General features: G+C 40.8%; 1 protein-coding gene across 1 annotated transcript in view; it reads right to left on the bottom strand.

Annotated features, from left to right (window-relative positions):
• Window positions 1–804: 804 nt before the first annotated feature.
• Window positions 805–13,245, bottom strand: part of atp10a (ATPase phospholipid transporting 10A) — a 55,831-nt gene continuing 43,390 nt past the window's right edge. The window contains exons 15-21 of the mRNA XM_084722567.1: window positions 10,816–10,892; window positions 8,050–8,175; window positions 6,915–7,115; window positions 5,485–5,565; window positions 5,254–5,358; window positions 2,700–2,887; window positions 805–2,518 (exon numbers count right to left, since the gene is read on the bottom strand). Of these exons, the coding sequence (XP_084578693.1) occupies window positions 1,891–2,518; window positions 2,700–2,887; window positions 5,254–5,358; window positions 5,485–5,565; window positions 6,915–7,115; window positions 8,050–8,175; window positions 10,816–10,892 (1,406 nt within the window). The 3' untranslated portion in view covers window positions 805–1,890. The remainder of the gene's footprint in view (window positions 2,519–2,699; window positions 2,888–5,253; window positions 5,359–5,484; window positions 5,566–6,914; window positions 7,116–8,049; window positions 8,176–10,815; window positions 10,893–13,245) is intronic.

Genomic DNA, 13,245 nt, shown 5'->3' with positions numbered 1-13,245 from the left:
TTTCTGGCTCAGCTAACTGCTTCACTAATTGATATCACTCTTGTGTCTGTATGAAACTAAAGCCAGACAACAGTTGGCTTAGCTTAGCGTAAAAACTGGAAGCAGGGGGAAACAGCTAGCCTGACTCAGTCCAAATGTTTAAAAAAAAAAACAACAAAAAAAACTGCCTAACAACACTTTTAAAACTCACAAAATGTTATATCATGTATGTTTAACACGTAAAAACAATATTTTGTGCATTAAAAGGGTTATTTTCTTGGCTGGGTGCAGTGACTTCCTGGAATTTTCACTGGTTGTGTGCTAACCTCACAGTGATAAAAACACAGGATTAAACAAACAACATATATAATAGTCTGCTGGTGGACACATTTTGTCCGCGTTGGACAGGGCTACAAGCCAATGCTAGCCGTTTCCCGCTGTTTCCAGTCTTCATGCTACGCTAAGCTAACCATCTGCTGGCTCCAGTTTCACTGATTGATACCACTCGTATGTTTGTGTGAAGCTAAAGCTTAGCTTAGCATAAAGACTGGACGCAGGGGGGAACAGCTGGCCTGACTCTGTCCAAATGTAATTACATCTGTCCATGTCCATGAAAAAGAAATATTTTGTAGTTTGACAGGTTATATGCTGGACTGTTTTTCGGTCAAGACCAGTGACCTCCTGGAGTTTCCACTGACTGCTCAGCAACCTTACAGTCTTTATGCTAAGTTATGCTAACTGTCTCCTTGATCTAGCTTCATGATTAAAGGAACAGTTCACGTGAAAATCAAAAATACATAATTCTTCCCCACTGCCTGAAGTGCTATTAATCTACTACTACTACTTTCTTTCTTTGCTAAGAAGAAAATATTTCCTACATGAAACTGCTCACAACAAGGTCTGTGGGTTATTGTGAGTAACAGTGTCATGATTTCTGGAAAGAGACACTGCTATCTCGAGTTTTACAAATGTATTTTTTGGCGCCTTGACTAGTGCCATTTAGCTCCAACACACTGGAGAGAAGGCAGACATCTCTTCAGTTCATATCTCCAAAACTTGGCAACTCACACCAAAACTATGCAGCTAAATAAACAGCACTACAGGCCAGGAGAAAAATATGTATCTTTGAGTTTGGAGTGATCTAGAGACACAGACATTAGAGTCATATCACTCTTCTCATGTAACTATTAGCAAGAAAGTAAATAAACGTTATTTCCCAAAATGCCAAACTTCTCTTTTACTGTGAAACTGGCTAGCACTGTTAAAACAGATCCATAATTATAATAATGCACGATTATATTTAAAGTCAACAGCAACAGCATAATTATTCAGTGGAATGTACTGTACGACAGAACAGCTATAAACAAAAAAAAAATGTTTGCATATCCAGCAACAAGACTGAAGTGTGCAGTGAGCCAATGCCACCGATATAAAGATAAAACTCTTTGAGAATTCTGCACTGAAACACGTTTCTGTCGGGACTTAAAACATATAAAACTTCTCTTCTCAGGAATATCAACACTGATTCAAGGCCACAGTGGCATCTGATCCAGGTCTTTATGCATTTACAGGCGACGCTGAAAGAACAGAGTACCATTTCAGACAATAAAGGCAGCAGTGGAATGTATCTACTCTGCTCTTCCTTCAATTGAAACCTGATCAAGTACTGAGATGCTTCTGTGATATAAAAATTTCCCAGGATAGAAAAAATAAACAAAACAAAACAAAAACAATCGGAAGATATTCCAGTTCTTCCATCTCCGAAACCTCAAAAATATCTTTAGCTTTAAACATCCAAAATATAAAGTACCTATTTGTATCTTTTATAAAAGAATCTCCTTGAAAAATACAATAAAATTAGATTTTTAAAAAAGCTATCGTGCAAATTGGAGTTTGAGTGACTGTGAGACATCACAAGGTGGTGTGCAGCGCCTGCTCTGCCACCGGCTCTGGTTGAACGGTGTGGTCAGACTTGAGTCTTTCCTCTGAGTTCCTCGTGTATTTGACAGAGTGGGAGTGTCCGTCAGGGGGCAGCTTCAGCTGGACGCTGTCTGTCTGTGTGAGCAGAGGCGTGGAGGTGATCCAGCTGGACAGACTCAGGTCTGACGCCTCTAAAGTCTTATCAAGGCACTCCGAGTCTTTGGTGGGAGGGGGCTGCCGCTCCCCCGAGAGCGGAGGGCCGTCTTTGGTGTACGGAAGAGTGTCCATTTCTGTGGGAACTAATGTGTATAGATCTGAGAGGCCCTTCTCACTGTCTGTGGGCCCCAGCGGGCTCCTCCCCCTCTGTTCATGTGTTTGTGAAACGGGTCCCTGTGATGTCTTGGAGCCGGGGAAGCTCTGCTGGTCTTTTATATTGTAACCTTTAGGGGAGGGCTTAGCGAGGGACAGGAAGGGAGGCTTGGGGCTGAGCGGTGACCCCACCTTGACCCTGCTGAGGCTGAGGATGTTCCTGCGGGTTTCAGCGGGGAGTTTATCCAACTGTCTTCCAACTTGGACTGGGCTGGGAAACAGCGTGCCTTGACACGCCCTGTAGAAATATCTGGAAAGCAAAACAGAGCCAGACATTAGGACACACTTCATCATGACTGCAAAGATGGATGCCAGGCTTCTCGGGATAAACACGAAAGGCATCTGGTACAGATAGAATTCATGGCACGGTTCATGGATATTTGAGAAGTAGGCGTGTGTATTCAGTGGAATACAAATCGAGCACGGAGTACCTGGGCAGCAGCGCTGCTACAGGCGTGATGACACAGAGCAGGTAGAAGAGGGGGTCCTGCAGGAGCCTCTGCATGGTCCAGTAGGGATTAGAGGGAGAGTAGCAGGTGGGACAGGAGGCGTTGTAACACAGAGCTACAGTAAAGAATAAGGCGATACTGAAGGAGATCGACAGCCAGTTCATCCAGGTCTGCAGGGGAAGGAGACGAGGACAAGCATTACTGGATTTTCTCTCTCCTTTTTGGAAAAAAAATCATGATGAAATAGAAGAAAATACATTTTTTGCAGCAATTTCACAGCTCTTTCAAGATTCTTAGTGACAAAGTAAAGGTGGACAATAACAATCAATTAATCTTTAATCTTATTTAAAAATCAAACATTTTACTTATACCAGATGATACCAAATGCATTTTTTCCTCCTCAATCAAAGCTTTATATCTACAGTAACATATTGCACATTCTCTGACAGCATTATACAGAAAGACATGAATGCCTCTATATTAAACATATATACTTGAATAAGGGTTCTTCATTACAGGTGAACCCCCACATATTACACACATTTGACTGATTATCAATAGAAAAAAATATTGATTTGCGCAGCTTTAATGTTTGCCTTTAATCTCCTATAAATGTATGACCAAACACACAATCAGCTGTGCAAAGACACAGCTTTCCAGCAAAGTCCAGTTTGTTTACAACCTGTCTGATTGTCTGACCGCTCATGTTCCTGCCATGTTGGACTATTTTAGTGATGGTGACGCTGCATCTCCAAATCTGATGAGCAAAACTAACATATTATTACCCAGGTTATATAATTTTCCTGTGAGCAGGTACATAAAACCAATGAATGCAATCAACAATATTAAAAAGGGATAGTTCAGGTTTGTTGAAGTGGGCATGTCTGAGGTACTTATCCATACTCAGTGTAATACCGACAATAGATGGGGGTCAGGACCCCTCCAGTTTGGACAAGCAGCAGGAGTAGGAAGGTGAGCTACATACTGCTGTGGATGGGATTGTGGCAAAACTTATTTGAGCCACCAACAAAAGGCCCAGTTATACCAGTTTAAGTGCAAGCTATATTAAAAAATATATTCACCTCTGTACGACACTGTTAGGCAGTTTTTTCCAATGCTGTTATAAATGTAAAGCTCTCTCCAAAACCTCCTGACTCCTTTGGCAAAAACTATACTTTTACCTCACAGAACACTGGGGTTGCTGGTCAATCTTTGCCTTAACTGGGTCATTTGTTTGTGTTATTGCATAACTTCAGTGTTTTAAAGGGTTAATCACACAATAATACAAACAAACTAACATATTAAGGCAGTAGTAGACCAGGAATTCCCCTGTTCTGCACAGTAAAATTACTGTTTTTGCCACTGGAGTCTGGTTGCTTTGGAAAGAGGGTGATATTTGGCTTATATATGGCAGTTTACCATCAGAAAAAGCTGTCTGACAACAAGATAAAGCAATGAAAATAGTACCAATACCAATATCTAAATACTAATATTGATTTTTGGCGTGTTGACCTCCATCCACTGAATATAAAACACTGACTATAGATAATTACCTCATACAACATCCACTTCAAACAATCTGAACTATCCCTTTAATATGAGAAGTTTGGACACAAAATGTTCCATGGAGATGTGTGTTCTTGGTCTCTAATGAGTTTAGTCAGTTAGAGGAAACAGTGCAGTCGTGTCACACAGAGGCCTCCGTGAGTTGACGAGCTGATAGACATCTGAAAGAGTGAACTCCGCATAATGGCTCGGTGGAGTTTAGTCCCTCCTGACACGCAGCACACAAGCACACGCAGACGCACATAATTAATTACCTCCTCACAGCTACTGTATGGGGGAAGAGAAAGAGCGCTGCCTGCTGTCACCTCAAATACCTTTAATTGACTTTCACAGCCATTTACCAATCATGCATGCATTATGTTCCCGAGCAGCCGGAGAATGAAGTACCTGCCAGCTGAGCATTTGGAAGTGTTTACCTTCGGTCGATGCCGCTCGCTGTGAATACTTCTCTGCATGAGGGGGCCATCATGTCCAGGAAGGCAGTTAGTGAAAAGGACATTTTTCATGTACAAAACTTGTCAGGCTAAATTTACAGCCTCAGCATAATGGAAAAGACTCTGATTCAATGCAGGGTCATAAATTTAAAATGGCTCGTGACCAAGACCGGCAGGCGGCGAGGCGTTTACGAGAAGCATACGTGGATACCTGAGGATAAAACCGAGGCAGGGAGGGGAAAAAATAGACAGGTATCTGTAGGCTCTGTGGCGGTGTAAAGTGGTAGTGCGCTGTGATGTGGTGGAGCCGCTTCGCAGAGGAACGGAGGCAGACATTCTGTCAGGCTGATATATAGGCTCTGATGCTGCAGAGCTTTCTGGTTCAATCTAATCAGCTGGAGTTAAATATCTACGTGCCTGTCACAGCTGTCGCTGAGCCAATATGCTGATTTGAGTGAGAACATGCAGCGCTGAGGAGGACAGCTGAAGAAATCTAGAAGTATTGCCATCAGTGAGTCTAAAATAAGGTTCCTTACCCAGGTTTTGGTCTCAATGCCCAAGTGCACCAGAATGGTGAATAAAGCAAGGGTGGTGATGGGTGTTCCCCATGTAAACAGATCCACGTCAGAGTCCGCATAGGCCTGGGGAGGACAGGAGGAAGAAGAACGGGAAGGGACGGGGCCAAAACAACGGAAATGATGAGTAAGTAAGAGCAACAAGGAATGACTGAGTGAAAAGCAGCCAGAGGGAATCAAAAGCAGACTCACAAAGTAAGGAATGAAGAAGCAGACCAGACTTTGGTAGAAGGCATCGATCATGTTCATCCAGAACATATATGGCTTATATTCCTAAAAGATGAAAGGAGATTTACAGTTTAAAATCACAGTGACAGAGCAGATGCTGACATCATTTCATTAATGATCAATAACATATCTGAGTTACAGTCAAAGTAAGTCTGCTATGCCTCAGCTTTTTATATATATATTTAATTCAACTAAACCTCAAAATAACTGACAAAGTATTTCTGTTGCTCTTTAAAAGTCTTGCTAAATTGTAATCTGACAAAATTAAAAGCAGAAAAAAACAGCCTGTGAGAATGTGCATAGGCTCAGAGGTGCTTTAATCTAAATGCTACCAGCCTGATGTTCAGCAGTCAGAGCACACATTTGATGACTTTACAAACTTTACAAACATGCATGGGAGGATGAACTGGGCCAACAAATTTCAAAAGACAAATGAGACAAAAGTTTGCAGGATATTCCCACCTGTTTGATTATCTCGTACAGTTTAATGTGCTGCACAGGTTAGTTACTATTCAAAATCTAAACTCAGCAGAATCATCTCTGCTCTGTGAGACACATGCCAGTTCCACTACGCCGCTTTAACCCATAGTTTTGCCCCCAACATAGAAAATCTCTGGACCAAACTATTCAGCATCTTCTCAATTATACTAAAAACACCTCTGGAACAAGATCTGGAAAAGACTATATTGGAAATATCACAAGCTTTTAGGAAATGGACGACCTCTCAACAACATTTTGTCTCGTATGGGCTAATAGCAACTATAAAATGTATATTTAGTTTTAGAAATGTAATGTTACTATGTTCAACATCTTAGTCTGATGTGAAAAAAATCACTAATCTGCACTGAAGTCAAAGTACAGCTCAGCAAAGTTTGAGACAAGTTAAAGTCTGACCTCAGGATGATTGAGAGCTATTATAATTCATTCTGAGAGTGACATAAATGCACCAGTTTAAAAAATTTCACATTGAATGTCTGTCCAAAATTTCATGGCAATCTATCGCATAGCTGTGAGAATAATTCAGTCTGTAGCAAAGCTGTGGACCGATCATTAACATGGCAAGAACATGTCAGATAATTTTATGTCCAATTAACACTTTCTTTCCAGGCATATCTCATTTATTCTAAAAGTATTCGACACAAATGCTACAACTCAAGATCTGCACACTACATGTCCTTGGGAGCATTCAGCCAGATTTTATGGTCTTTATCAGCACTTACTGTTGTGACGTGACAACAACTCATCAAAATCTATCTATCATGAGATGGAACTGAAAGCTTTTAGAGAAACCAAAAGAATGCACTCAAACAACACCTCAAAAAACCCCCCAGATCTTTACACACTAAACAAAGAAGGACAAAGACAAACGGCACAAACACAGCGGCAGACCGGACCTCAGAGTTCTGGCCGTTCACATAGAGCTGAGGTAGTTGTTGGAGAGTCTCTGCTGACACGTCTTTGTCCAGAGTGCCAGTGATGAGTTGTGGGAAGGCGGAGAACATCAGGTTGAAGAAGATAAGATACCACTGGTCGATCATGGCTGAACCTGAGAATCCACAGTAGAACTGATACCAGAAGATGAGCGCTACAAACATCTGTGGGAACAAACACATAACAAGGACGAATTCACACAAGGAGGCTGGAGAGAACAGCAAGAAAACACGGCCGTTTGGGGGAATCATGTCCCTATTTGTTGGCATGATCTGAATCACATGTTTGTTGACTGTATATACAATTTAAAGGGATAGTTTGGATAATTTAACATGCGGGCTGTATGAGATACTTAGTGTATTAGCTATAGTAAATGATGGTCAGCACATCCCCAGTTTCACGATGCAGAGAGGGGCACCAGCACAGAAGCTAAGCAATTAACAGCTGTGGACAGGGTCAACAGCAAAATGTATTTAAAAAATCATTATCAGATAAAGTGTACCTATATTTAGAATATTTTTACAGCTTTACTTTTCCATAAGACAGCTTTCTCTGATGGGAAACCTCTGTTATATAAGTCAGATATCTCTCTCTCCACACCTCCTCCATCCTCTACAGGCAAAATCAGTCATTTTACCTCACAGATCACGAGAGCTACCTCAATCTGTTAGTTAGTGTTATTGTGTGACTTCAGTAAATCTGAACTAAACTTTAAAAACACCAAAGTCACACAATTTCGCAAGTTGAGTTTAGTTGGTTTGCAGTGAGCAATATTTGGGTTAACTACAGTTTCCCATCAGGAAAGGCTGTCTGATGGCAAAGTAAAGAGGTGAAAATATTCTGAATACAGCATACAGTTAAACAGATGTTGAATTTTTACGTAGCAGATTACCTTTCATTGCTGACTCTGTCCAAGGCAGTTCATTGTTTGGCTTCTGTGTTGGTGCCAAACTCTTCTTTTTCAAACTGGGGGTGTGCCAAATCTCATCTACTGTAGCTATCAGCTATCAATAAGTACCTCATACAACCTCATCAAATCATCCAAACTATGTCTGCACAGATTGAAGATGAGTATGTACAGAGGTAAAAGCGGCTTACAGCATTCTTGTAGAAGAAATAGAGAATCATGTTCGCCAGTCTGGAGTAGCACCAGTGTCCATGGACCAGCAGGAGCTTCTGGAGATACCGAAACCGCGGGAGAGCAAAGTCACTCGCCATCACCGCCTGCAAAACACCAGAAGCACCCAAGATTCAGTGTCCTCCATCCTGTGCTCTTCGTCTCCCTCACATGTGACTTGTGTAGTTATTAGGAAACAGGTGTAGGAAATGGCGGGCCCTGCTACACTCGCCTGCCTCCTTTTAATGAGCCTTCAGTGGGTGTAATCTTTCCAAAGCAATAACCCTTAAACGAGTTGTCCACCTTTTGGGATTCATTGTTACAGCAGCGGGAAGCTGTCAGTCTCATCCATCAACATCTTAAACAAAATCCTCCCCACAGTCGGGGCTGGTTTATAACTTACATTTTAAACGGCTGCACTAACTCTTCATGACAGGTCTCAACTGTCAACGATATTTGTCAACAAGAAAAATAACGGCAGATGCCTCGTTGTGCAGCAGTTTTGTCTCCGCTGCGCTCTAATAACGGCCTCCTAACGACTACATGGGGAGTGCGCTCCTGATAGAAGAAAGGTGTGTTAATCATAATGCGGTGTGTGCCGGCACGAGCGCAGAAATGTGTGTGTCAGCAACGCCGTGGAATCCCGAGGAGTGACCGCTGTCTCATTAAGAGCAGGTTTGATTAACGATGATTAATCTAGCGGCCCAGTTAAGGACAGGATACTGAGACTTAAACAGATGTGCTGCACAGCAGCGTGCCTCAGAAGCCCCCCCCGGAAGTTAATTGGGAATCTCCTCCACTGCTATGCAAGATCACCTTTCTGGAACAGGGTGTGTGAGTGAAATGAGCAGGGGGAGGGTCAACTGGGATTTTTATTTCTCTTTTTTCATACCATGCTATTGCCAGCTACCTCGGTTGTGGCATTGGCTGTGACCTTAGAGCTGGGAGAGAAGCTGGTGTGGATGTATTCTAGACTAAAGCACCCATAAAGTGTACTGCTTCACTGCAGGATGAGTCTCCTGACTCAGCAACACACAGGCAATCCTATTTAGAGGATGTGTATAGATGTGGGCTAAAACACACACTTAAGTGTAATGAAAAGCCATTAACTATGCTAAAGAATGTCCGTGTCTTCCCTTATTCGCTTATCTTCTACCCCCCAGCCCCGATCACTCCTCTTACCCTCTCATACTGCGTTTTTTAACGACCCCCTTCAAGTCACCCCACAGTCTCCTGCATCTCATCACTTTCATCCGTCCCTCCCGTGGATGAACAGCTGATCTGTGTACTTCTGTGTCACACCCCGCCCCTTTAAGGTGGAAATAACCACTCTAACTTGACTGGTGGTGAATACATATTCCAAGGTCCTTGCCCGTTGTAACACATAAAAAAGGAAACCTTTTTGCTTTTTAGTAGGTGATACCACAAAATTTTGTTTGGTTTTACTACCAAATAATATAGGGCCAGAACAAATAAATGAAACGATAAAACAAAGCCATAGGATTTAAATTATGTGTTATTTTTCATTTATCTGACCCAGTTTAACAGGTGTTAAACAATATTTGGTGACCTGTCACATTAACACCTGAACGTATCTTATATCATTATAAATAAGGGGAACTGGAAAAATATTTTTATATTTCTATTTTAAAAGTCCATGTGACAACATGTGTAGGTGGTTAACTGATGACAAAAAGTGAAAGCAGTGGTTGATAAACATGATTCAGCTCTTGTTTTTTAGCTGTGTCATTGTACACAGAGCACAGCATGTAAACTGATTCTCTAAATCACTACAAAACTACGTGCGATGGAAACACAGACGAGTGATAGAAAGAGAGCACAGGTGATGTGCTGTCATCCACTTCACCACTCTGGTTTGGTCAAAGTAAATCCTTAATACGCTGCATGAAGAAGTGAATGGCACGTGCAGGGCATGCTGGACAGTGGCTGCTGGGAGATGCTCCACTATTTTATACCTAAACTACAGGAGGATGCACACTTTTACTTCCTCTGACTGTGTGAAAATATGATGATTTCACGTTGCAGATGACGAAGAAGGGCATTAAAACACGAGTCTTGCTTGTAAAACATACTCATATAGGCTGATTTAAGAATGCAGTATGGTGCACTGAAAAAAAGAAAGAAAAAAGAAATGACTCGTTGAATATCCCCGATGACCAAATTTGTTCCCACTGAAATAAATCTTAGTTGGGGATAGTCCTACTTTACTACAAACTAATTATATCTGCAGCGAATCAGAGCTGCTGTCTTTATTTTGTTTGCCATTTGTCCTTATTATAGCGATCTTTTACTACAAGCGGAGAGAAGTAGGAAACAGGTCAGTTTCAGCTTCACCTCCTACGTTACTAGATTAGAAGGTTATTATATAGTAAGTCAGCTCAATTTATGTGAATTATTAACTTTAGAATACCTTCCCTCCTGCTGTTTTACAGAGTAGACAGACTCTTAAACCAAACTCCATTCAAAAAGCAGGAGTTTTATGGTAGGGACATATTTTTTTCACAGTAAAAAGTTACACCATTACTAAAAAACTTTTCTGATTCACTTTCATCTACAGGCACGATCGGCACACATCATTTAAATCATAATCTAGCCTGTGATGAAGTGTTTGGCACAGACACATATGCTGACTGGCTGCTTTACAGTGCTTCTGTCCCCAAGACAGGGATGTTACTTATGGCTTCTCTCATCTGTCCTTTTATGGTACCGCCCACATTTCTACTTACCTGCATGCCCTCCTGTCCGGAGATGCCCACGCCCACGTCCGCTACCTGGATCATGCTGACGTCATTTGCTCCATCACCTGAGATTAATGTAGTGAGAAACAGAAAGAGAAAAAAGTTCCTCAGAATAGAAACTGAGCATGTAGCCTCATTATTCATTAGACATAAACTGCAGCCTGTGAGAAGAAAGAACTTTACTGAGCAATGACAAGGCTGAGCTGTATTGTTATGTACGTGGGAGGAACATCAAGCTTTCACAGAGCTGTCTTCAGCTGGTGGATGAGCTATATGTGCTGTTCGCCAGCTCTGCTGTCTCTCTGGTTAGGCAGATCCGGGCCTGCTGTGGTGTTTTTGCTCCACTTTTGAGGGCTGTGGATTGTTTTTTTTTTTTGTCACCACAGGTGGTGGAGTGGGAGATGAAGAGTTGGTGGGCAGTGAGGGTTTTGTTGTCACAGTAGTAAACACGACTGGAGCGGCAGCGTCGGCTGAATATGGGAGGTGGGCGGCAATGAGTGCTCAAACAGAGGTTACCAGAGGCTTGTGTTGGCTGGCAAATACTGTTCCAGTGTGACATTACATTTATATAGAGCTCCAGTAAAATATACACAGTTATTCTCATACAACAGACAAGATAACACATTTTAAAGCTCTGAGGATGAAAATGTGGCTTCTTGTATCTCATGCTGATAGAATTATTGCTGTCTTCAAAAGGGGTTGAGTTGAGAAGAGTCCATATGAACGCTCTCCTCCTGTCATATTTATGACAGAAAATATTGTGAGTTGTGATGTGTTTGGATGGTAAGTTAACAGTTTATCATTTTAATAGTACAGAGTTTTTCTTCATAATTTAAATGTCAGAAGAAAATGCTGATAACAGCTTCATCTTTTCATCATGCCTTTCCTTCATTATGTTACCCGCTTACTGACTTGCCTCACTGTTAGCCTTGGCAGATTCTAGATGCTAACAGTTTCGATGTCCATGTTGCCGTTGCCTAGCAGCATGTTTTTGTGACTTAACCACTTGCGCGCCAAGCATATTGTGTATTTGACTTCCTATGTTGTAGCTCACAACTTCCATTTGACAGCAGCATATATGATCAAAATTAACTTTATATATTAATCAATTAATTAATTAATATTAATATTAACTGCCAGCAAGCTAGCTATGTGAAGTTTGCAACAACAACCAAAGAGAAGTAAAGACCCTGTGTGTCTTTCTCAATATCTTCAGAATGATAATGCTGCTGAAGTAAGACTGAATTAACCAGCTAGTGTTAGTTGCTGCACTTAAATCTGTCTCCTCACATAAATATTCAATAACAAATACAAGCTCACACACCAACCCCGTCAGTTAGCCAGCTAGCTTGGTAGTATGCAGAACATTGTTAGGCTAAATAAAAGAAGAGGTTAGTTACAGGAGCTGTGTGTTTCACATTATTGCTGTATGAACTTACAGTAGCCAACTTGCTAAATTTACTACCAACTTCACTCTAAATGAAAACGGACATTATGAAAAAGTTTGGAAAAATATCATGAAATAAAAATGAAAATGAGCTCGTGTCTCAAGAAAAAGGTTAATGAAATAAAAGTGAACAACATTTTAAAATAATGATTTTGACTTTCATAACAGACCTCTAATAATCAATTAAATTATTTAAAATAGTAGAGCTCCAAAAATGTATCAATCATTAATTGATAATTAATTGCCAACTAGTGATAATTTGATAAATGATTAATCTGAGTAATTTTAAAAAAAAAAATCCCAAATTCTCAATTTCAGCTTCTTAAATGTGAATATTTTCTTTCTTTTTTCCCCCACTCCTTTCTGACAGTAAACTGAATGTCTTTGAGTTGTGGACAAGACATCTGACTAATCGCCTAACTAATGTATTAGTGGAGAAAATTATATTTATAACATTGTATGCATCTAATATTGGGTTCCATATTGGTCTGCAACTAATGATTATGTTAACTGGCTAGAAGTGTCAGAAAACAGTGACTTCTGACTATCACAGTTTCCCAAACTCCAAGGTGATTTATTTGAACAACAGCCCAAACCCCCAAAGATACTTAATTTACAATTATATAAAGATAGAGAAAAGCAGAAAATCCCCTCATCTGAGACTGGAGCTGGTGGTCGACGTTCTACTTGAGAACATCAACAGTGAGTTGGTTATCATAATTGTTGGTGATGAACCTTTAGTTAATCAGTCAATCAATGAATTGCCTTCTTTTCATCACGATTGATGTGTATTAACATCATTACCTGGTTCTAAATAACAAGCCCCGTTTATATTACAGAATATTCACAGTTATTGTATATTTTTCTTGTCGACAGTAAACGATTTCAGTTCCTGCAACAGACAGAAATGATGACACGCTGAAATGTTACCTGAAGTAAATATACTGTGATTTACATATAGACTACAGCAG

This window comes from Lutjanus erythropterus, chromosome 7 (genome assembly GCF_056507025.1).
Source record: "Lutjanus erythropterus isolate fLutEry1 chromosome 7, fLutEry1.hap2, whole genome shotgun sequence".
NCBI classification, from domain to species: Eukaryota; Metazoa; Chordata; class Actinopteri; order Lutjaniformes; family Lutjanidae; genus Lutjanus; species Lutjanus erythropterus.
Note: the sequence above shows the minus strand (reverse complement) of the source record. Positions and strands in the feature narration are given on the sequence as shown.